General features: G+C 51.3%; 10 protein-coding genes across 10 annotated transcripts; 7 read left to right on the forward strand and 3 right to left on the reverse strand.

Annotated features, from left to right (window-relative positions):
• Window positions 1–1,233: 1,233 nt before the first annotated feature.
• A1O9_00703 (uncharacterized protein) lies at window positions 1,234–3,210 on the forward strand (the record flags this gene model as incomplete). The annotated part of the gene is made up of 3 exons (XM_013409866.1): window positions 1,234–1,255; window positions 1,321–2,704; window positions 2,754–3,210. 3 exons carry the CDS (start codon window positions 1,234–1,236, stop codon window positions 3,208–3,210), a joined length of 1,863 nt encoding a protein of 620 aa, XP_013265320.1.
• A 1,416-nt stretch (window positions 3,211–4,626) lies between these two features.
• A1O9_00704 (uncharacterized protein) lies at window positions 4,627–5,406 on the forward strand (the record flags this gene model as incomplete). Its single annotated transcript, XM_013409867.1, has 1 exon — window positions 4,627–5,406. The coding sequence occupies one exon, from the start codon at window positions 4,627–4,629 to the stop codon at window positions 5,404–5,406; it is 780 nt and encodes a 259-aa protein (XP_013265321.1).
• Window positions 5,407–6,391: 985 nt separating this feature from the next.
• On the reverse strand, window positions 6,392–6,829 carry A1O9_00705 (uncharacterized protein; the record flags this gene model as incomplete). The annotated part of the gene is made up of 1 exon (XM_013409868.1): window positions 6,392–6,829. A coding segment is annotated over one exon (438 nt), but the record flags the coding sequence as incomplete, so codon positions are not given.
• Window positions 6,830–7,805: 976 nt separating this feature from the next.
• A1O9_00706 (uncharacterized protein) lies at window positions 7,806–8,705 on the forward strand (the record flags this gene model as incomplete). Its single annotated transcript, XM_013409869.1, has 1 exon — window positions 7,806–8,705. The coding sequence occupies one exon, from the start codon at window positions 7,806–7,808 to the stop codon at window positions 8,703–8,705; it is 900 nt and encodes a 299-aa protein (XP_013265323.1).
• A 178-nt stretch (window positions 8,706–8,883) lies between these two features.
• Window positions 8,884–11,052, reverse strand: A1O9_00707 (uncharacterized protein; the record flags this gene model as incomplete). Its single annotated transcript, XM_013409870.1, has 2 exons — window positions 8,884–10,112; window positions 10,164–11,052. The coding sequence occupies 2 exons, from the start codon at window positions 11,050–11,052 to the stop codon at window positions 8,884–8,886; spliced, it is 2,118 nt and encodes a 705-aa protein (XP_013265324.1).
• Window positions 11,053–11,607: 555 nt separating this feature from the next.
• On the forward strand, window positions 11,608–12,679 carry A1O9_00708 (uncharacterized protein; the record flags this gene model as incomplete). The annotated part of the gene is made up of 2 exons (XM_013409871.1): window positions 11,608–11,627; window positions 11,680–12,679. The coding sequence occupies 2 exons, from the start codon at window positions 11,608–11,610 to the stop codon at window positions 12,677–12,679; spliced, it is 1,020 nt and encodes a 339-aa protein (XP_013265325.1).
• Window positions 12,680–13,350: 671 nt separating this feature from the next.
• On the forward strand, window positions 13,351–14,337 carry A1O9_00709 (uncharacterized protein; the record flags this gene model as incomplete). Its single annotated transcript, XM_013409872.1, has 1 exon — window positions 13,351–14,337. The coding sequence occupies one exon, from the start codon at window positions 13,351–13,353 to the stop codon at window positions 14,335–14,337; it is 987 nt and encodes a 328-aa protein (XP_013265326.1).
• Window positions 14,338–14,788: 451 nt separating this feature from the next.
• Window positions 14,789–15,559, forward strand: A1O9_00710 (uncharacterized protein; the record flags this gene model as incomplete). The annotated part of the gene is made up of 1 exon (XM_013409873.1): window positions 14,789–15,559. The coding sequence occupies one exon, from the start codon at window positions 14,789–14,791 to the stop codon at window positions 15,557–15,559; it is 771 nt and encodes a 256-aa protein (XP_013265327.1).
• Window positions 15,560–15,617: 58 nt separating this feature from the next.
• Window positions 15,618–17,006, reverse strand: A1O9_00711 (uncharacterized protein; the record flags this gene model as incomplete). The annotated part of the gene is made up of 1 exon (XM_013409874.1): window positions 15,618–17,006. The coding sequence occupies one exon, from the start codon at window positions 17,004–17,006 to the stop codon at window positions 15,618–15,620; it is 1,389 nt and encodes a 462-aa protein (XP_013265328.1).
• Window positions 17,007–17,722: 716 nt separating this feature from the next.
• Window positions 17,723–19,294, forward strand: A1O9_00712 (uncharacterized protein; the record flags this gene model as incomplete). Its single annotated transcript, XM_013409875.1, has 1 exon — window positions 17,723–19,294. The coding sequence occupies one exon, from the start codon at window positions 17,723–17,725 to the stop codon at window positions 19,292–19,294; it is 1,572 nt and encodes a 523-aa protein (XP_013265329.1).
• Window positions 19,295–19,380: the final 86 nt, after the last annotated feature.

Here is a 19,380-nt window from a genome sequence, read left to right on the forward strand (position 1 = left end):
GTGAGACGTTAGTCTATTCCGTTGAATATCCGGTGCTGGTACAAGGGCGTGTGCGTGTAAGTTGACTTCCTGGGAGTAGGTGAGTGGGCGGTTGAGACTTCAGGGGGAAAGACAGCTGTGCACGTGATCCGGACCTTCTTCCGCGCAAGGCTCTGCGCGCAAGGCTGTGTCGGGTTTTTCCTACCAAGACCTGGCCTCGGTTTGTTCAGTGTTCACCTGTCGACGAGGATCGTTGGAAGCAGACCTCGTAGGCAGGTATGATTGGGGTTCCTTATTGGCTTACTAGGGCCATCTATACGCCATACTCGGTAGTCTACTTGCTGACTTCCAAACAAGCCTTGCAGAGTCCTAGTACAGGCGGGCGTCACTGGCCCAGGTGGGTAATTGCTGCTCTTAATGGTTCTTCAAGCCGCCGATCAGGTACTTTTGATGAACAACTTGCTGACCAGATATGAAATACATTCGGCCCCGGGTCACCTACGGAATGAACGAACGAATTGAAGCTGCCGTTGATGGTTTGGCTATGTACTGTACGGCTACAGACCCGTACGGACACGGGTACGCCGCAAGTGGTTTAGCTCAGCTTCAGACCAGCGGCTGTTCTTATCAGAAACTCCGTAAGGCCCCCCATCGGCCCCTCCCCAGCCAGTTCACCCTCGTTTTTTTCAAGAGACCATGGCATTCAGGCTGCACCGTACACCTTCATGGACCTCCAAGCCGAAATTAACCATAGCCTGTACTCGATTGTCCCGGGGCACCCTTCTCTCCTATCAGGCAGCCAACCCTCCGAGACTGTGGAGGTAGTCGCCCCTAGTCAAGACTTTTAAGCACTGTAGAATCGTCTCGATGCTTATTACACTGTCCACAGCTTCAATACGCCGTTTTGTGCATTGCAACTTGCATGAGGGTCTGCCCCTTGATCTTCTCGAGACCTGCATCCCTCATCCTTGGACTGAAGCAGGTGCTAAATTGATCGGCCATCCTTCGATCTTCTTCCACGTTTGGTAGACGTTGCAGAGTTAACGTTTTTTATTTCTTATCCTCATTTTCCTTCTCTGTCGAAAGAAGAATTCTTTATTTGATGGATTGAATGGTCGCCCCCCTCGTTTCTCACCTCAATGGTCTCCACCGAATGGTACATGCCAGTGGAGAATGATGCACTTGTTCATTCTCAATTTGGGCGAGTGCCATCCTTCTCTCTCAACATAACTGCTCCACCTAGATTAAAAAGGCATGCCCCCAAAGTCCGGAGTGGGTGTGTAACGTGCAAGTAAGTCTTCTCTATTTATTCTCTATCAAAATATAATGCAAGATTCGTAGCTGACGATCCGCGTGATCCGGAAAGAGCACGACGCGTGAAATGCGACGAGGCCAAGCCTGCCTGCAAAAGGTGCACCACAACGGGCAGACGCTGTGATGGGTACAATTTACCCAAACCTTTGCTCTTCGAAATCAGCGAGGACAAAGATGAACGATGGAGTTTTCACTATTACCGCGACCGCACAGCCTCGCAAATCAGCAGTGTTGCTGCCGATGGCTTCTGGAGTCGCTTAGTAATTCAAGCTGGCTACTCACGAGATATCGTCCGGCATGCCTTGGTTGCCATCGGATCGTATCACGAAGGCGTGGATCACTTGGATGAGTGTCGACGGTCCGATAAACACAAGTTTGCATTGCAACAGTACAATAAGTCCATTAACGGTATCCTAAGGTCCACCGCTGAGTCTGATATTGAGGAGATCCTTCTTTCTATCATTCTCTTCTCTTTCTTTGAGAATGTACGTGGCGAGTGGGCTTCCGCACTGGCTCATCTTCAAGCTGGCCTACGGATATTGTCAAACTGGAAGGCCGCTCATCCTCCTCACCTTGGTGTCAATGAAACATCGATCAGACTGGAAGAACGTATTGTACCTGTGCTGAGCCAGTTACAAGTTTTCGCTACAAGCCTATTGCAAATGATTCCCTCTAAAAAGAGTCGTTACTCAACCTATATGCCTGACCGGTTTGGTGACCTCCGGACTGCCCGCTACTATTTCTATAATGTACTTCATGCCGTCTGCGCAAAGCTGCAATCGAACCACGACGAATTCCCATGGCCCAAATCCGACGACGAGACCCTTGCCCAGGGGAGACGCTTGCTATATCGGTGGTATGGCATTTTCCAGGAATTTCTCACTCGCGCAGATCGGTCGTGTTCCTGTTTCACGCCAGGATCAACTGCACACTTTGACCTGGGACTATATCACATGCAAATGCAATATTGGGCGGCGATAGTCCGATTAGAATGCAAGCCCTTCAGAGCTGAGACGTCATTCGACGAGCACAATGATAAGTTCCAGATTCTCGTTGATATTGGCAGTCAGTTTTGCAATCTGTACATGGACCAGACATTAACCGATACGTTGGCCAACTGCGTTGGCTTCGACGCACACTACATCGCTGTCATCGGTATGGTCGCTTTACGCTGTCGTGACCCGCGCATAAGAAGAGAAGCCATTGCTCTAATTCGGCGATGGGAGCGCACTGAAGGGAAGTGGGAAACCATGGCAGCTGCAGAAGTCTCGGAAAGTATCATGACTCTTGAGGAGGCTGGCGCGAATGTTCCTGAAGTCAAGAGCTGTCATGAGATTCCGAACACAGCACGCCTACATCTTTTGGGTTGCAATCCTTTCAAATGGAATGAAGAGACCCAAAAGTTCGAAATGTAAGTCATTATCCTGGACCTGAGACCACTTTGACCAACTGTGCCTCAGGACATATGAAGTTGACGGCGCCGATTTGATAAAATACCGAGTTCTCCGATCCGGGATTGACCCATCCGAACAGGAGATCGAAACACACTGGATCGACAGGCGGACGAAACCAGGTTCCCCGCCGCTACACACGCTGGCACTACCACATGATGTGTCTGGCTTCTTTCCACAAACGATTGACGGATCTGCCATTGAGTCCAAGCTGTGGTCGACCCTAGGAAGCAAGAAGGTGGCTATGTTTCTCGAGCGCGCGAGCAGCAGCCACATCTGTCAGTGCCAGAAGTGCGCCGTCAAAGAAGAGTTGCTAACCACTCCCGACTCTCCAGTTGTGACTCCAGTGAAGAAGCTGGATGGTGAGGATCAGATCACCGGCGCGGGGGAACCTTCGTACATCACCATGGATCCTGAACATCTTCCCCTGTCGTCGCCGCAGACGGAATCTACTCTGTGCGGGTGACTCGACGATGAGACAATGTCAGTATCAGGCTTGGCAAGGCAATCCCTCGATGCCTGTATGTCTTGAAACCAGTCAGTTTGACCACACCAACTATTACTTCTCTCGCACATCAAATGATTTAACCGGTCATTGACCTGTCTTATCAAGGACGCCAAACAGGAAACCCATGAACGATGCGGTATACTCTCAAAAACAAATGCCAGTCATGACAGCCCCAAAACTGGTCTCTGCAAACAGCACGGAACAGCATAGAAGAAATCGGAATGGCCAAAAAGCTTGGGAGCCGAATGACCAATTCCTAAATTGGTACGGCCGCATTCTTTGGTTCAAAATGGAGGTTACATCCCTCCTCAAACACGGCAGATCTGACCTTTAAAAGCAGATTATCAAGATCATGCGAGGGATGACCAAACGCGAAGAGATCATGGATCTCGACGAGAATCTATCGAGAAAGCACACAGGTATCAATGAGCGTCAAATGACCGCCCTAGTATCTGACGTATAGTAATTTGCCACAAACTAGGTGCAGAGATGGCCAGTCTCTGTCGTTGAGCCAGGATAGGATCAATGAAACAAGGAAGGCTACTCCGTACGGAGTACACGCCCTTGAGAATGCGGCAAAGGGGGATAAATGGTGGAAGCAGACCTTCCCCACGCGCCAAACCTATTCGCCCTGGCAAGGTTGACAGGACTTCAGAGATCTCTGCTATAGTATTGCATACCAGAGGATGTAGTATATTGAATCTGAAACATTCAATCGCAAGAATCTCTGTTTATGGTGTTCGATGAGAAGCAGTGTTTTGGGGGTGAAACGAGTGCCAAGACAACACCACGTGACTCAATGCTTCAGCCCCAGAATTTCCCTCCGCCAACAGCCGTGCACCTCGGGAAGTGACAATGCTCACAACACTGACCACACCCAATATTCACATCCTGCTTTGCAAACACCGATAAGTAAGACAACCAGCATGCGCCGTTGATCTCGGCCTTCCTCAATCGTGGCTGGGTTTGATTCGACAACAATCGAACGTGATATGCGCAAATATGTTGTCCTTCGTCTTCCCCCAGCCACGTACATTTTGGTCTTACTTTCTCATACAGACGAGGCTGGGAAATTAGACACGCCGCTGAGCAGGCAACGATCAAGTGCCACCAGGTAAGGATGGGCTTTGCTCGTGAGTGAGTGACAATGCTTCTGTCTCCTTGAATTCATTATCCGGTTGTTTTTTTGCTGAAGCTCTCCTTACCCAATCTACCTAAGTTAGTTAAGTGCCTCGTTTACTGTTTGAATCCTCGCCGTGTCTGCAGAGCTTTTCCTGCAGTTCGTCTCTACCATCACCATACAAATATCCACCACACCCTGACACATACACACAAACACACACATCTATACACATTTATACACATATACACACGATGCCCACGATCCTCACGCCCCAAGGCTGGGTTAAAGTCGCTGAATCGCCCACCAAACGACGCACCATTGCCGCCGACCCGTCCGACGCACTCAAAGGCCCTCTCGCATACTTCAGCTGCAAACGCTCACCACCAAAAGTGTACCCGGGTGTGCTCCACCTCCCGACAGGCGCCACCGGAGGCAAGCACTCAGGCCCCAAAGAAGCATTCCCGTATGACTTGAACGCGAGCCCAGAGAAACTGCGTGCTCAAGGACGGATAAACCACAGCAGCCAGGTCGAGAAAGTCAAGATCGGAGGCAAGAACAGAACGGTCTCGGCTCCCGTTCATCATGACCCATACTACAGCGAAGAGGAAGGAGAAGAAGAAGAAGTGATGGAGCATCGCTCCTCGAGACACAAACACTCCTCTCCTCCTGCTTCACCCACACGCTCGAGCCGCCATCACGAATCAAGGCCCGGCAAGCACCATAAACACCGCAGTCACAACTACCATGACGACATGTCCAGCGTATCCTCGGGCTCAACAACATCCTCGTCGTCCTACTCTTCCTCATCCCGCTCCCATCGCTCTCACGAACGCGCCCGCCCCGTCCAAGCCGCTCCCCAGACCCCCATAATCATGTACGCAGCCGGCCCACCACCGCCGCCCGCTGATCCTCGCTATTATGATAACTACGATATTCCCTCGCACGCGCACCGCCCGCCCCCGCCCAGTACTGGGAGCGCTAGGAGTATGAGCTACAGCTGGTATAATGCTACGACGCCTTTGAATCTTTGAGTCTTGAGATAGTAAGGGATGGGATGAGGACGACGAGTTTGGTGTGAGATTTTGCCGATTTATTGGTCGGAAGATTGCTTGCCCCGCCCGATATCTTTGTGTCAAAGTGCGCAACAACTATGACTATTGTCTTCCTATGTCAGTCTGCATTCTTCAACAGCGTGATGTCGCTGTGTTTGTACTTGTCTTTCTCTATTTCGATCTACAGACGAAGAGCGAATGCGTTTGCGGGGCCAGCCGAGCAGGGTAGTTAGTGCAAATGGGTGGAAATGGCTTTCCAGGCGCATAGCTTTTTGTCGTCTTGATTTACGAGTGTGTTTTTTGATTTAGGGTTTTGGAATGCGATGGAGGGCTGAAATTGGGTTCCAACCTGCTGCCCAAAAAAAAAGCATAGCTCAATTCCATAGAAGAATGTGAAACAACCCAGGACAGTTGATATTCGCTCCTATCTGAGCACCCGATAGATCTATATATCCATCATGAGCCCATGTTCTGATATTCGGCTTCGCGAAAGCGAAAACTATCCCTTCTTCCCGGGGACCTTCGTGGAATGGCTAATAGGGGTATCAACAATCAGATAGTCCTCCCAAAACCTGACGGTACAAACTTAAGCCGCCCCGTTCAACTCCCTGTTTCCTGTTCAGTTTCCGATCCCTCCACACGGGGGAAGAGGATTTTCTCGACATAGAAAATCGTGTGTGGTCTGGTCCCCACCATAGACATGATGTGTCCCGTTGAGCCTTTCCATTGCGCACACCCTGCGGGATGCAGCAGTGTCCTGCTCTCAATCAAAGCCCTGTATATAGGTAGGTAGGTAGGAAGGTCCTGTCGATTCCCTACATCGTCCATCGTCATCAACAGTCGTCAAAGTCATCATCTTGCAGCCTTCCTTTGGCTGGCCAGTCTCACCCTGGAACAAATGTGATCATCATCGTCGTCGTCACCATCACCATCACCATCATCAATCATCACTGCCTCGATTAAATCAATCACCGACAACAACGATCCTCTCCCTCCTCGTCTCCTTCGTCCTGACCATCCTAGGCTCCCTAATGATGGTCGTCGTCGGACGAATGAAATACCGCTGCGACCTGGTAATCACGACCTTGGTCTCGGGCTGATTGCCCCCGCCCACGAACGTCAAATTCGCATCAGGGCGGTGACGGTAAGGGTCGATCGGCACGATACGTCTGCGCCGCCTCCGTCGCCCGTGCGAAGATGTGTCTGAGTCGGAGTCGTCATCACCGCCACCGGTGAAGATGCGGAAGCAGCAGATCAACAACAGGACCAGCAGCAGGAAGCCGAAGAAGGCGCCGATCACGATCCCACCGATCACGCCTGGTGCGAGCCCGTCGTTCTCGTGGTGGACGTATTGTGTCACGGCTGCGGCGGCCGGGGTCGTGGATGTGGTGATGACGACGATTGGTGGAGGTTTGCTGCTGCTGCTGCTGCTGGTGCATGCGCAGGGCGTTCGGGTCGTGATGGTTTCGAACGTCGTTTTGGGCGATACCCAGCTTGTTGCTGTTACTGTCGCCGGTGGTATTGGCTCGAGAGGGTAGCCTGCGCCACCACTGCCGCCCTGCTCGCCCGGCGAGCGGCGTTGTAACACCATGTGGACAAGGCAGATGTTGTGGAATCAAGCAAGTATCGACTGGGAGGAGGGTCGGTGTGTTAGACGTCGCGTCGCACTGCGGCGGACATTGTGGACGGTTTGAAGCCTTACGTTGAACGCAGCCGGAGGATTGTTGATTGTTGCAGAGCTGGGGAAACGACTTCACTTGCGAAGCGACATGGCTGCGCAACAGGATTGTCGGCATTATGGGTTATGTTGCAGGCGTATCGTGGATGGCAACCAAGGCGCCCAGGTTCGCGGCAGCGCCAGGCCATGACGAATCCTCCCTTACAGACACCCCCTCCAGCCACGTTATTTCTTCCAGAATTCGGCTGAGATGAGTTCGGTAAGTTCGAGGTACTTCTGTGAAAGTCGGGCGGCTGGAAAACTGAAGGAGGGGCACAACTCCAGGGCCCACAGCCTGATTGCGGGCTCGGCCAATCGGTGATTCATCAGGTATGGCGGCTTTCCAGATGAGCACTAATACCGTATTTATTGAAAATGGGTGCTTCCCCCCAGTCATAAGTTTGCAGGGGCTCATTATCTAGGGTTTGGTACGCGGGGTGTACCGGGGCGGCATCCAAAAACTGTCGTCGATCTCGTTCAACCAAACCCAAAATTGAACGTCATTCTTTTGTCCGTTCCGTATCTGTAACGCTCTTGATTTGTTTGAAATAGCGCATGGGACACTGCCTAGCCGAATTGTCTTGAATTTGGAGCTTGTTCTGGGCCCCAGGACGGGCTCATCCCAGAGAAATATACGCTGATCGTATCGCCCAAGCCAAGAATGTATCAAAACAAGCCAGAGTGGTTCAGTGCGCCGAGAGATGTTCTTCCAGGTTCAACCATCACTCCAGGGAGGCTTATTGTTGATCCACGAGCCCCTGAAGGACCACCTTATCTCGACAAAGCCTTGTCCATTCCCGACGCAGACTTGAGGGTGACCAACTATCCATACAAGAGCGAGAGACAAGACGAAAAGGGTGGTTCATTGGGCCTCTTTGGATCGTTCATGTCTGCATTTGGACTGGGCGGAGATTTGAGTGGAAATATCAAAAGCGGGACAGCTCTTGATATCGAAGTTGATCGACTACAGACGGTTATGTTTGACCCTTCGGTCGAGTATCTCGAGGAATCCTTGAACTCACCGAAGAACCTAGCTTACTTGAGAGATCAAAGGTTCAAGAGATCCCTGTATCTTGTGACGGGGGTGAAGACGGCCTACGGCGCCAGGTTGACACGCTCGAGATCAGAACAGAGAGGGGCTAAGGCGAAACTTGGGATCAGTCCGAATGTCCCGGGCCTTGAGATTGGCCCAACTGCATCTTACACACAGACTGGGAAAGTGACGGAGACGGTGCAGGGTCCGACGGACTTCGTGTTTGCCTACCGCCTTAACAAGCTGCATTATTCGCGAACTAGGAGCAAATACGTTCAACAAAAGTTCACCACTGGAGCCTTGTATTCTGATGAGGTGGACCTTAAGGATGAAGTAGAGGCGATCAAGGCCGCCGATTCAGAAGGTGAAGAGTTCGCTGAAGTTGTCGGTGGCCTGGAAGACGATGACGCAGGCCGGGCAGAATTCAAGATCCCTGGAGAAGCCGTCTTTGACGAGGAGGATGGCGAGCCCTGTATCATACTATTGCCAGAAGCCTCGACACCGGCATGGGCTGTTGGTGGTGGCTAGCAGTGACCGTTTCATCTGCTCATTTTGTCCAACTATACGTCAGAGGCTGTGTGGTGCGAAATCCCGACGCAGGAGTCATCTAAGCTGGGTTCATTGCCGCCTTGTTGGTAGTATCAGCACTCCAATCCCAAGCATACCGCATGTTTCTTCTCCGCTGCAAATATCTGATGCGAGACTTTTAGCCGAAATATCTGCGCAGTTCAATCCCCATGGCAGTCCCAATGGTGTCGAATTCAAATTTGTGGGTTGAGAACAAATGCCATGGTTTGATATACCTGAAGTTGGCGTCGTTAATCTTGGTGCTTGACGCCAGCAGTAGTGCCCTCATTCCGAGGAAGGAGGCCACATGTTCGACATGTTGAATTCTCTTCCCTTTCATTCTGGGCACTCGGGCGAAGTCAATCAGTAGCGCAGCAGTTGCAGCAGCAATCGGAGTGGCCATAGAGGTCCCGGTCTTTCCAACCATCTTGCCTTGTTTCCCAGTAGTCAGAACGTTCTCCCCGAGAGTTGCAAAATTAAAAGTCGCGATCTCACTAGGGGGATTTCCCCTCCACGGCGAACCCTTGAAATCGGTAGCGTGAATACAAAATACTTTCGAGTCATCCCGTGCTGGCCACGCCCTGGTAATATCTTCGTTGGCCCCATCATTTGAAGCAGCAGCAAACAATAACACGTTTTTGTTGGCTGCCAGCTTTAATGCATCGTCCATTTTGGCCAATCTTGACGGGAATCCGAAAGACATTGAGATGATATCGACTTCCCAAGAGTTCACCGCATGTTCAATTGCAGGCGCAACCTGATCGGGAACGACATCTTTCGTTCCCCTGAAGACTCGAGCAACATAAATGTCAGCTTCCGGCGCTACCTGCATCAGGAGTAGAGCAGTGCTAGTTCCGTGTCCACTAGTATCTTCGTTGGCCTTGCTTTCAAGGCCTTCCATTTGGCAAAGGAACCCTTTAATGCGTTCCCTCCTTGCATTGATCTCTGGGTGGTTCATGTCGATACCAGTGTCGAGTATCGCAATCCGTACACGTCGTTTATACTTACGAGACTCGATCCCATCCTCGTATTGAGTGTTGTTGCGGCACTTGTTTGTAAGAAAATCGTGCGTTTTGATAATCTTATCTGGAGACCAGAGCGAAACTCCTTTATGACAGTCATTGAGATCTTCCCATTTGAGATCACCAACGCGTGTGAGCCTACCGTCAGAGTCCTCGGCATCAAAAGTCTTTCCGTACACAACCTTTCTACTTGTTCCTGCATCTGAGTTCCTTCTTTGAATGGTCGATGAACCAGGCGTAAGTTTCGAGCTATCTGGCTTTTGTTCCGGTTTCCGCGGGTTTCCACCCACGCTAGAGGACCTAGGCTTCCCTGGAACTTGCAAGTGTCCATTTGCTGTTTGTGTGCCTGTAGAGTACATTTAGTGTTATGTTGAGAATAAGATATCTGTGGTCTTACTGGTACTCCCCTGTGCTGGTGGATTGCCTTTGCCCACTTTGGTGTCTTTGTGCGACGACGAGTTATCATCCACCGGTTTCTTGGGGGCTTTCTTCTTTCCCTCGTCGCGAGAAGGTGGACGTGATCCGTCGGAAGATGCGCTGCCTTTTCCCTTTTCACCTTTCCCTGGACCTGGCGAAGTTCGCTTTCCAGTTCCATGAGAAGGCTTCGCGACTGTGACTATAGGCGAGGATGGAACCTTTTCTCCTTTGTTCGGATCGCCCTTATTTGCTGAACTGTTTGAGGCGTCGGACAGTACACTTTTTGCTTTCAACGCCTCGGCCTTCTTCTTAGCCGCTTGGGTGGCTTTGCTCTGAATTTTAGCCGTCAAGCCATCCTTACCAAGGAGATTTTGGGAGATTTTCAAGATTTGTTCAAACTCAGCCGTTGCTTTGCCAAATCTGCGCTTGCCATAAAACCCCTGCGCGAACTCGCATCTGCAACCAATAACAGACTTGGCCACGGTTGTGTAACGAAAATTCCACCCGCCCTCAGCTTTCACTTGAGCACATTTGTCGAGAATATCGTTAAACAGTCTGACAGCATCCGACTGACGGTCATTGTCGAACAAATTCTGGGCGAGAAACTGCTCAATGTGAAGGGTGTTGATGTTGGGAGCTCCGAAATAAGCAATCGCTGGCTCAAGAGCAGCAGCAAAGTACCAGCATGAGGCGGTGTAATTGGCTGCCCCGTCTTCTTGACGAGCCAGATGGTCAACCCTCGTTATCCAATCGAAGGGGTTGTCCGACTTTCCACCTGGCAGCGTTTTATTTGCTGGTTTTGGGATGATGAGGGAGAAGGGCTTGGACAATTGGATGTCTCCTTCTCTCGCTTGAAGCTTCGCACTCATGGTACCAAGGGAAATGTCTCCATGCGGCAAATCGCTTACTGAGCATCCAATTCACACAACCAACTTAAGAACGTGGGTGGACCTGGTGCTTGTGAATAGTAAATAGCATTGAACAGTGTAGCAGGTTGGGGACACGTGGAATGAATGAGGCCGAGATGAACACCTTCAAGTCTGCGAGCCCTTACGGGTATGTGAGTATTCGACACCCGCCTTCGCCCTCGTAGTACGAGCCTCCTAGGCGGTAACGAGTTAGTCCGGGAGGCTTCCGGCCTTCAACGCGTGACGCGCCTCAAGCCGAGTCCGTCATAGCTTATTTCGACCGCTGGGGAACCACCCATGCATGATGTGGTGTAACCTGCACTGCTGCCAATTCTTCCACCAGATTGACTACCTCGCACATGCTCTTCTAATGCCTTGCCACGTATACGATTCTACGGCTGTTGCTGTGCACTGTGCTGGCAAGTTTTTGTAAGTTATTCAGGTAAGTGCGTGCCCTTGGAAACAGTTCATCATCATCAACAACCATTTCCTGCACAAACAGAAACCGAAGTCACGATGGGTCTTGACTATCTAAGGTGAGCCGATCGCCATCCTGTCCGTGCTAGGAGAACAGTCTGACCCTCACAGCTTCGTTGGATCGTTCCCAGTCTCTTTGCAAATTGGCTCTGCGCGCAAGGACTTCTACATCCATGAAGCACTCATCAAGCAGCATTTTGAAACACTCTATGATGCTTATATTAAGAGTCGCTGCAACGAACGCGAGATTTTTGAAGATGTTGAAGAAGACACGTTCGTGCGTTTTGTGGAATTTGCATACACGGGCAGTTACTCCGTTCCACATCCAGCAGCCCTCCCTGCCATGAATGAGAATGATGACGGCCGTCGAGCTCCGGCTGAACCAGATACTGTACCCTATCCGGATGAGACTAGCTTACAGGCTGGGACCGGGGCAGTCCCTTTAGACGAACCTATTGCTGAAGCACCGAGTATTACAGAAGACTGCGCAATTGCGGAGCCACCTGCACCTACGGCAGAAGAAGTGACTGAATTCCCTTCTGAGATCTCATGGAACGGATGGAGCTCCAAGAAGATGAAAAAGAAGCGAAAGCAGTTTACGGATTACCATCCATTCCCAGAGTCACTACCCCTGGAAGAGCCTTCGATTGGTGAAAGCCGAGGAGCAACGACCAAGAAAGAAACATTGTGGAACTCATTCACAAGCCGCGCCAGGCTCAAGGCACTTTCACCTTGGGAGCCTGATACTTCACCAGACGCTGATTTAGACTTTTCGCCTGTTCTCCTGTCTCACGCAAGGCTCTATGTCTTTGCAGACCGGTTTAAAACCTCCCCTTTGCGACAGCTCACCCTGGATAGGCTCCGTTTAACTCTATCTCGATTTGACCTCTTCTCCGAGCGCACAGATGCCATTGTTGGACTGCTGGAGTATACATACAAAAAGACCGAAGACTCGGAAGACGATCTTGATAAACTCCGAGAGCTTGTCATCGATTATGTCGCTTGCCATGTCGAAAATCTCACCGAAAATCGCGCGTTCTTGCATCTTCTTCAGGAGCCTGGCTCACTGTGCAAGGACCTCATGCTGAAGGTGCTACAGCGTTTGGACTAAAGAGTCCAAAACTAGTCGTATGGCTTGGTGCAAGGGTTCAATGGCTTTGCGCCATGGAGTTCTCTCACGTGGGCTTTGCGGTTCCCTGTCCTTGGTGACACGACTCGATGCTTGATACTACGTCGGATACTTGATCTTTCGGGACGCCAAAAGTTTAGTAAGGCTCCTGACTTGTCAAGGATGACAATGTTTGACTTTCGCATGAGTATTCCTTGGAGTATTGGGCTTCTCACCCGCATTCTATATTATTCCGGTTGATTGTAAAGGAACGAGCAGAGGAACAACGGAGTATGGCGCCTTCCGGCTGACAGTATTTGATACTGAGCTCCGTATCTCAAAGTTACCTTAACTGGTATTTTACGCGTAGGCGTTAAGTAATTACCCCGCGGTAGAGTCACGGTACCTTATCAACAAGGGCTGTGCCACCACAGGCCACTGCCTTTGTCGGAAAGATCCCCTCACTGTACTCCGTAACGTACTCGTAGTTACTTGCTTACCCCTCACTAACACACCTCCGTAAGAATATTACCATGTCAATACTACCCTGGTACTTCGTGCGCTACACTGCCTTTCTTTCGCGTCTCTTTCACCAGTATTTATTTTCCTCTTCCCCATACTATAGTCGTCCTTACTCTCCATCCTCGTATCTCAGTGTCAATCGCAGTCGCAACATGGCTCCCTCACGACTCTCACCAGAACCCGTACACGCCGAGGACGCCCCCGGCCTAACCTCGAAGCAAATAGCCTCGTTCTGGCGCGATGGCTACCTGATAATCCCATCCTACCTCTCTAAAGAGACATGCATAGAGCTCTTGTCAAGAACAGCCCAGCTCCTGACCGACTTCCCGCTCGCAGACCACCCCCTCACCCGTTTCACGACCGGGACGGACGAGAATGGCGATTCTACATCAGCCAGGCATGTCGGAGACGACTATTTTCTCACGTCTGGTGACAAAGTACGGTTTTTCTTTGAGGAGGATGCTTTCGATGTCAAGACAGGGGAGCTGAACAAGCCCAAGGAGCGGGCTATCAACAAGATCGGTCATAATCTTCACGCACTTGTGCCCGAATTTGGCAGCATCTCACACCAAGGCGAGATCGGTCGGAGGAATGCTGCCATCGCCAAGGATTTGGGCTACAAGGATCCCAGGTTACTGCAGAGTATGGTAATATGCAAACAGCCCGAGATCGGTGGCGCTGTTCCTCCTCATCAGGACAGCACCTTTCTATACACGAATAAGCCGTCAGCTGTCGGGTTCTGGATTGCGCTGGAAGATGCAACGGTGGAAAACGGGTGTCTGAGTTTCGCTCCAGGCAGTCATCGGAGGGCACCAGTAAAGGAGAGGTTCGTGCGGAGAACGGATGGGCAAGGCACAACGTTCGAACCAGTGCCGGAAGACTGCCGATGGCCTCGTGGGCATGATCATGAAGCTGAACCGCGAGAGACGGAGGAGTATATCCTAGGCGAGGTAGAGGCAGGAACCCTGGTCCTCATCCATGGCAATATCCTGCACAAGTCTGAGAAGAATCTGAGTCAAAAAGGCCGGGTTATATATACATTTCACTGTATCGAAGGTGAAGAGCATTACGATGAGAAGAACTGGTTGCAGATACCAGGCGGGCCTGGCAAGTTTACGATGCTGGATGGCAAGGCGTAGTGTCTCAACTGTCTGATCGAAGCAGTGTAAATGTAAAGATATTCTCCTTGTATACCCGATGGAATGCCATGAGACTTAAACACATACACGAGTAATTACTAACAAGTCACCACCACTTTGTCGGGAAAGGAACCTCAACCGGTACCCAATCGGAGATGGATATCCAAGTTCAACGGCCCTGAGATTGACTAAAGAGTGACGTATTGTGCATGAAAGACCAAGAGAGTGGGAACCTCCTACGGAATGATTCTTGAAAGCCCACACCAATACCAGCATGACACCGCTCGTTGTCTCCGGTTCCTAAAGCCAATCGCCTCTATTTTTATTCTTCTAATTCTTTGTGGTTTCAAAGTATACATTTAACCTTACCCGCGACTATACTTACCACCACCACGCCAACCATCACCTCGTTCGACACCGAAGTGGCGCAATTATAAACCAGGAAATAAAAATGTCGCGCCCGGGCTTACAGCACCGACCGTCGAGTATCGCGGCGGCGAACAAGACCATCATCCTGGTGACTGGCGGCAACGCGGGCATCGGCTATGAGATCGTCAAGAGCCTCTCTCAGTCCAGCCCCAGTAACAACTACCAAATTCTGCTCGGATGCCGCGACGTGCACAAAGGCGAAGATGCAGCGTCGTCACTCGGTGCACCCATCAACGTCAACCCGATCCAACTGGACATCGAAGACGACAGGTCCATCCAACACGCCTTTCTCACTATCCAGCAGATCTTCGGTAAACTCGACGTGCTCATCAACAACGCCGGCTCCGCTGCCCAGCACCTACCCAAGGAATCCACTACGCTACGCCAGAAATTCGACCACACGTTCTCTGTCAATGTCACGTCGCAGGCAGTTCTGACGGAAAGGTTTGCACCGCTGCTCGAGAAGGCGAAGCTGCCAAAAGTCATTTTCTTGTCTTCGACTTTGGGCAGTATCGAGACACAGTTGCAGCGTGAGAGGGTGTACCCCGGAATCTGGTACAGTTCGAGCAAGAGTGCGTTGAACGCGTTAGCTGTGTGGTTCGCGAAGACGAATCCGAGGTGGAAGGTCAATGCCGTGTGTCCTGGGATGAGAGCAACGGCCATCAATGGAGTCGAGTTGACTGAGGAGACGGATCCGAAGCTCGGCGCGGTCAGAGTCGTCGAGTTGGTCGCCGGTGGCCCGGATGGTGTTTCTGGCACGTACTCCAACAAAGATCGAATAATCCCGTGGTAGAAAGCTAAAGATAGAGGCTTGAGAGACACACACTTTCAGCGATCGCTCCGGTAGCTTTTCAATGTGGCAGGAGGGACTGCCGTTCACCTGTTGCATCATTCTCGATATTCGACGCATTGCGAGATGATGTTCGGGGCCGCTGGTAGAGAGGTATCGAATAGCTCCAATGGCAGAGCATTCCTCCTAGAAAGCCGATGGCGTCGTTCTTGAATGCAACCAGTAGTCCCGCAGTGACGAGCATGACAGTCCATCTCCGCTTCTTCTCTTCCTCCGAGAGCTCAATATGTCGTCCTCGTGAGCCAGCGTCACTACTAACACTACTACTGCCATCTTCCTTGCCCAAATCACGTGCCCTTTCCGTGTTGAGTGATTCGCCCACACTTGCAAGCTCCAGACCGGCCGCGATGATCATGACGGTAAGCAGCGCGAGTGGGAATCGATGCAAAAGCGCCGTCAAGCTTTCGCCGAAAAGGAACCCCAGCAGCAATTTGAAGATACCCAGGAAGATGATGCTGGCGCCCGATCGCGCCCCAAAGCGATACTGTGCGGCGAGACCACCAGACCCGTGGCAAACCGGCATGGCTCCGAACCAGCATCCTATCAAGTTCATGCCGGCAACGCTGATGCCGATCGCAGTCACGGACGGTGTTTCGATCTCTGGGAGAAGGTCTGCTGCCAAGTGTGTGACGGCGATGATTGAATTGAGAGTTGTCAAAGGCAGTTGGCCAATTCCAGCGTCCAGGATCCCAGTCCTCCAGTCATCCAGCGATGGAGTCCGAGGCGCCCATGGCTGCCAAAGTCGGAAGCCAGGGAGATGGCGACGCTCGTGTGCGACGAGCTGGACGAATGCAAAAATGAGGCCCACGACGAACAGGATTAGGGCATAGGGGACGCGGGCGACTCTAGGCCCTGGTGCATTGAGACTGAACAGGAGGAGAAAAGCACCAATCATCCATAGGTAGTTGTCCGCCCAAGACGGGGTAGTCCAGGACAAAGAAGCAGCGGCTTTCGCGCCAGCCGCAATGATCAGGCTCAGCCCGGCTCCAACCTGAATGCCTTTCACGACGGGGATGGGGATGACCCTGGTAAACCACGACAGGATCCCCGTCACGCTGAAGAATAGAATACAGCTCGCGACGAAAATCCCTGCCGCAGCTGTCTGGCCCGCCGTGAGGGACTTCAGAATCGCGACTGCAGCGATCGCTTTCATCGGCTGCACCGGTAGTGGGATGCCGAAGAAGATCCCCGTTAGGATGTTGTAGATCCCAGTCAGGATCAGCGTCGTCGTCAGTGAAATTTGATGCCCTTCGGTCAGGGCGATGACGATGGGCAGGAATGTGCCTAGGTCGCCGAGCGAGCCGGAGATCTCGGATATGGCCTGCCGGCGGAATGTCGTTCGGTTGTGCGAGAGCGCTCGTCGCACGTGCTGTTGCTGTTGTTGACTCATGGTGGATGGACCAAGCGAGATATAATATTACGGGTTGGGAATGTTGATGGGCCGTGATACCAAAGCCACGTACCCAGGTGCGCAATAAGTAGTCACCTAGGTCACAGCGGGAAGTCAAAATCGGCTCCGGATTTCTCTGAGGTGGATAAGATATATATATATGAGCGGAATTGGGTATAAGATGGTGAATATTGAATAACTATGGGTAAGGTTGATTGGGTAAACGATCATGATAATATTATTTTCAAGGCTGCTGCTAGCCTCGTACTAACTTCGTACGAGTAATTACGCTCGGAGGACTCGGCATGGAGTACTCGTAATTAAGGTTAGTGAGGTGAGCACTGAGACAATAGTCCCCGCTCTTAGTTGACTAATTATGTTAATGTACCGAGTTAACTCAACGAGAAAAACCTCACGAACGCAGTCGGAGTGGAAGCCAGAGGAAGAGTCTCGAGCTGCGGTTGTGCTCTCCCAGAAGAATAAGGTCGTGAGTGGGTAGCACAAGAAGTCAAGCAAGGATGGCAAACATCGCCGGCTTCAATCTTCCAAAGCAATCACCAAGAGCAATATTTCTTCCTCAGTCCTTCCCGGTTGCGCTGCTTTGATTTGCAATATTTTCAGGTCAAGCCCCGCCAAGTAATTGGCACCGGAGGATAAAAGTACTGCGTTGCGTACGTGGGCAATCACTTCACTGATTGTGCGGAAGCTTCATGACCATGGCCAACGTCCAAAACTACACAGAACGTTATCGCCCTCAGTACCACTGGACGCCGGCAAAGAATTGGATGAACGACCCAAACGGGCTCATCTACCACAAAGGGCAATATCATATGTACTATCAGTACAACCCCACTGGGGACGTCTGGGGGAATATTTCCTGGGGTCACGCAGTCAGTCCTGATCTGCTGCACTGGGAGGAACAGCTGATTGCCCTCAATGCTTTCGAAACTCCAGCCAGTCCACTGGCTGAATTGTTCTTCTCTGGAAGTGCAGTCTTTGACGAGAAAGACTCCTCTGGCTTTGGGAAAGGGAGAGACGCTCCTCTTGTCGCTGCATACACATCATACTATCCAAACGATACAACTTTGCCAAATAAGCAAATGGTTCGTGGTGGAACGCAGGCCCTGTCCATTGCCTACAGCACCAATGATGGCCTCACTTGGGCGGAGTACGAGGGCAACCCAGTAATTCCCTCACCGCCAGCCCCATATGAGGACCAATGGCAGGATTTCCGTGACCCTTTCGTTTTTTGGCACGAAAAGACCTGTCAGTGGGTCATGGCCGTCTCGCTCTCAAAAATTCGGAAACTGCTCATCTACACTTCCACAGACCTCAAGAAATGGGAGCATGTGAGCGAGTTTGGCCCTGCCAATGGAGTCGGCGGGGTATGGGAATGCCCCAGCTTATTTCCCCTTCCACTGAACGACGATATATCCGATCTCAAGTGGGTGCTGGTTCTTGGAATCAATCCTGGTGGCCCAGCTTTCACCGATGCATCGGCGACCCAGTACTTTGTGGGGACCTTCGACGGGAGAAATTTCGTCGCAGACGCGGACAATCTCTACGCCGCGTCATCTGGAAAAGCTAACTGGCTGGACTACGGTCCTGATTACTATGCAGCTGCCACCTACAATGGACTTGATAACTATGAGCGACTAGCCATTGCCTGGATGAGTGACTGGGCGTACGCTCCCCTTATACCCACATCACCATGGCGAAGTGCAATGAGTGTTCCTCGTAAACTTACGCTGGAGAAACTTAACGGACAAGTGCGTCTGATTTCAGCGCCTATTCAAAGCCTGAAAAGTCTGGAGCGTGCGGCAGCCTTGTATTCAAAGCAATGGGGTGTTATCTCTTCTGAAACAGTGGCCATTCCAGTATCTGGAAAATCCCTTGATATCAGCTTCGCATTCTGCCCCGGTAAAAGCTCAACCAATGTCAGTCTTGGTGTACGAACCAGCGGGGAGGGCAATGGCACCTTGATCGGTTACGACTTCGCCACCCAACAGATGTATGTCGATCGGAATTCTGCCACCGATAATTCATCTTTCAGTCCCAAGTACAAAGGAAAATACTTCGCCCCTTTGAAAGCGGCTAATGGAGCAATAAAGCTACGCATCCTTCTTGATTGCTCGTCCGTCGAAGTCTTTGGCGGACACGGCGAGTCAACAATCACAGCACAAATTTTTCCTTCGGACCAAAATACCGGTATCTCGGTCTTGTCTGATGGTGATGTGACGGATGTTGAGATTCAAATTCATGAGATCCAGTCAGTGTGGTCGAAATGACCTGACCACAGATAGAAGTCTGGGGGTTGCCGTCCCTTTCCGGAATATGGAGAGCGGTCCATCAGCGGGCTTTCCAAACCGGGTTG

The sequence above is a fragment of the Exophiala aquamarina genome, assembly GCF_000709125.1.
Source record: "Exophiala aquamarina CBS 119918 chromosome Unknown aczIA-supercont1.1, whole genome shotgun sequence".
Lineage (NCBI taxonomy): Eukaryota > Fungi > Ascomycota > Eurotiomycetes > Chaetothyriales > Herpotrichiellaceae > Exophiala > Exophiala aquamarina.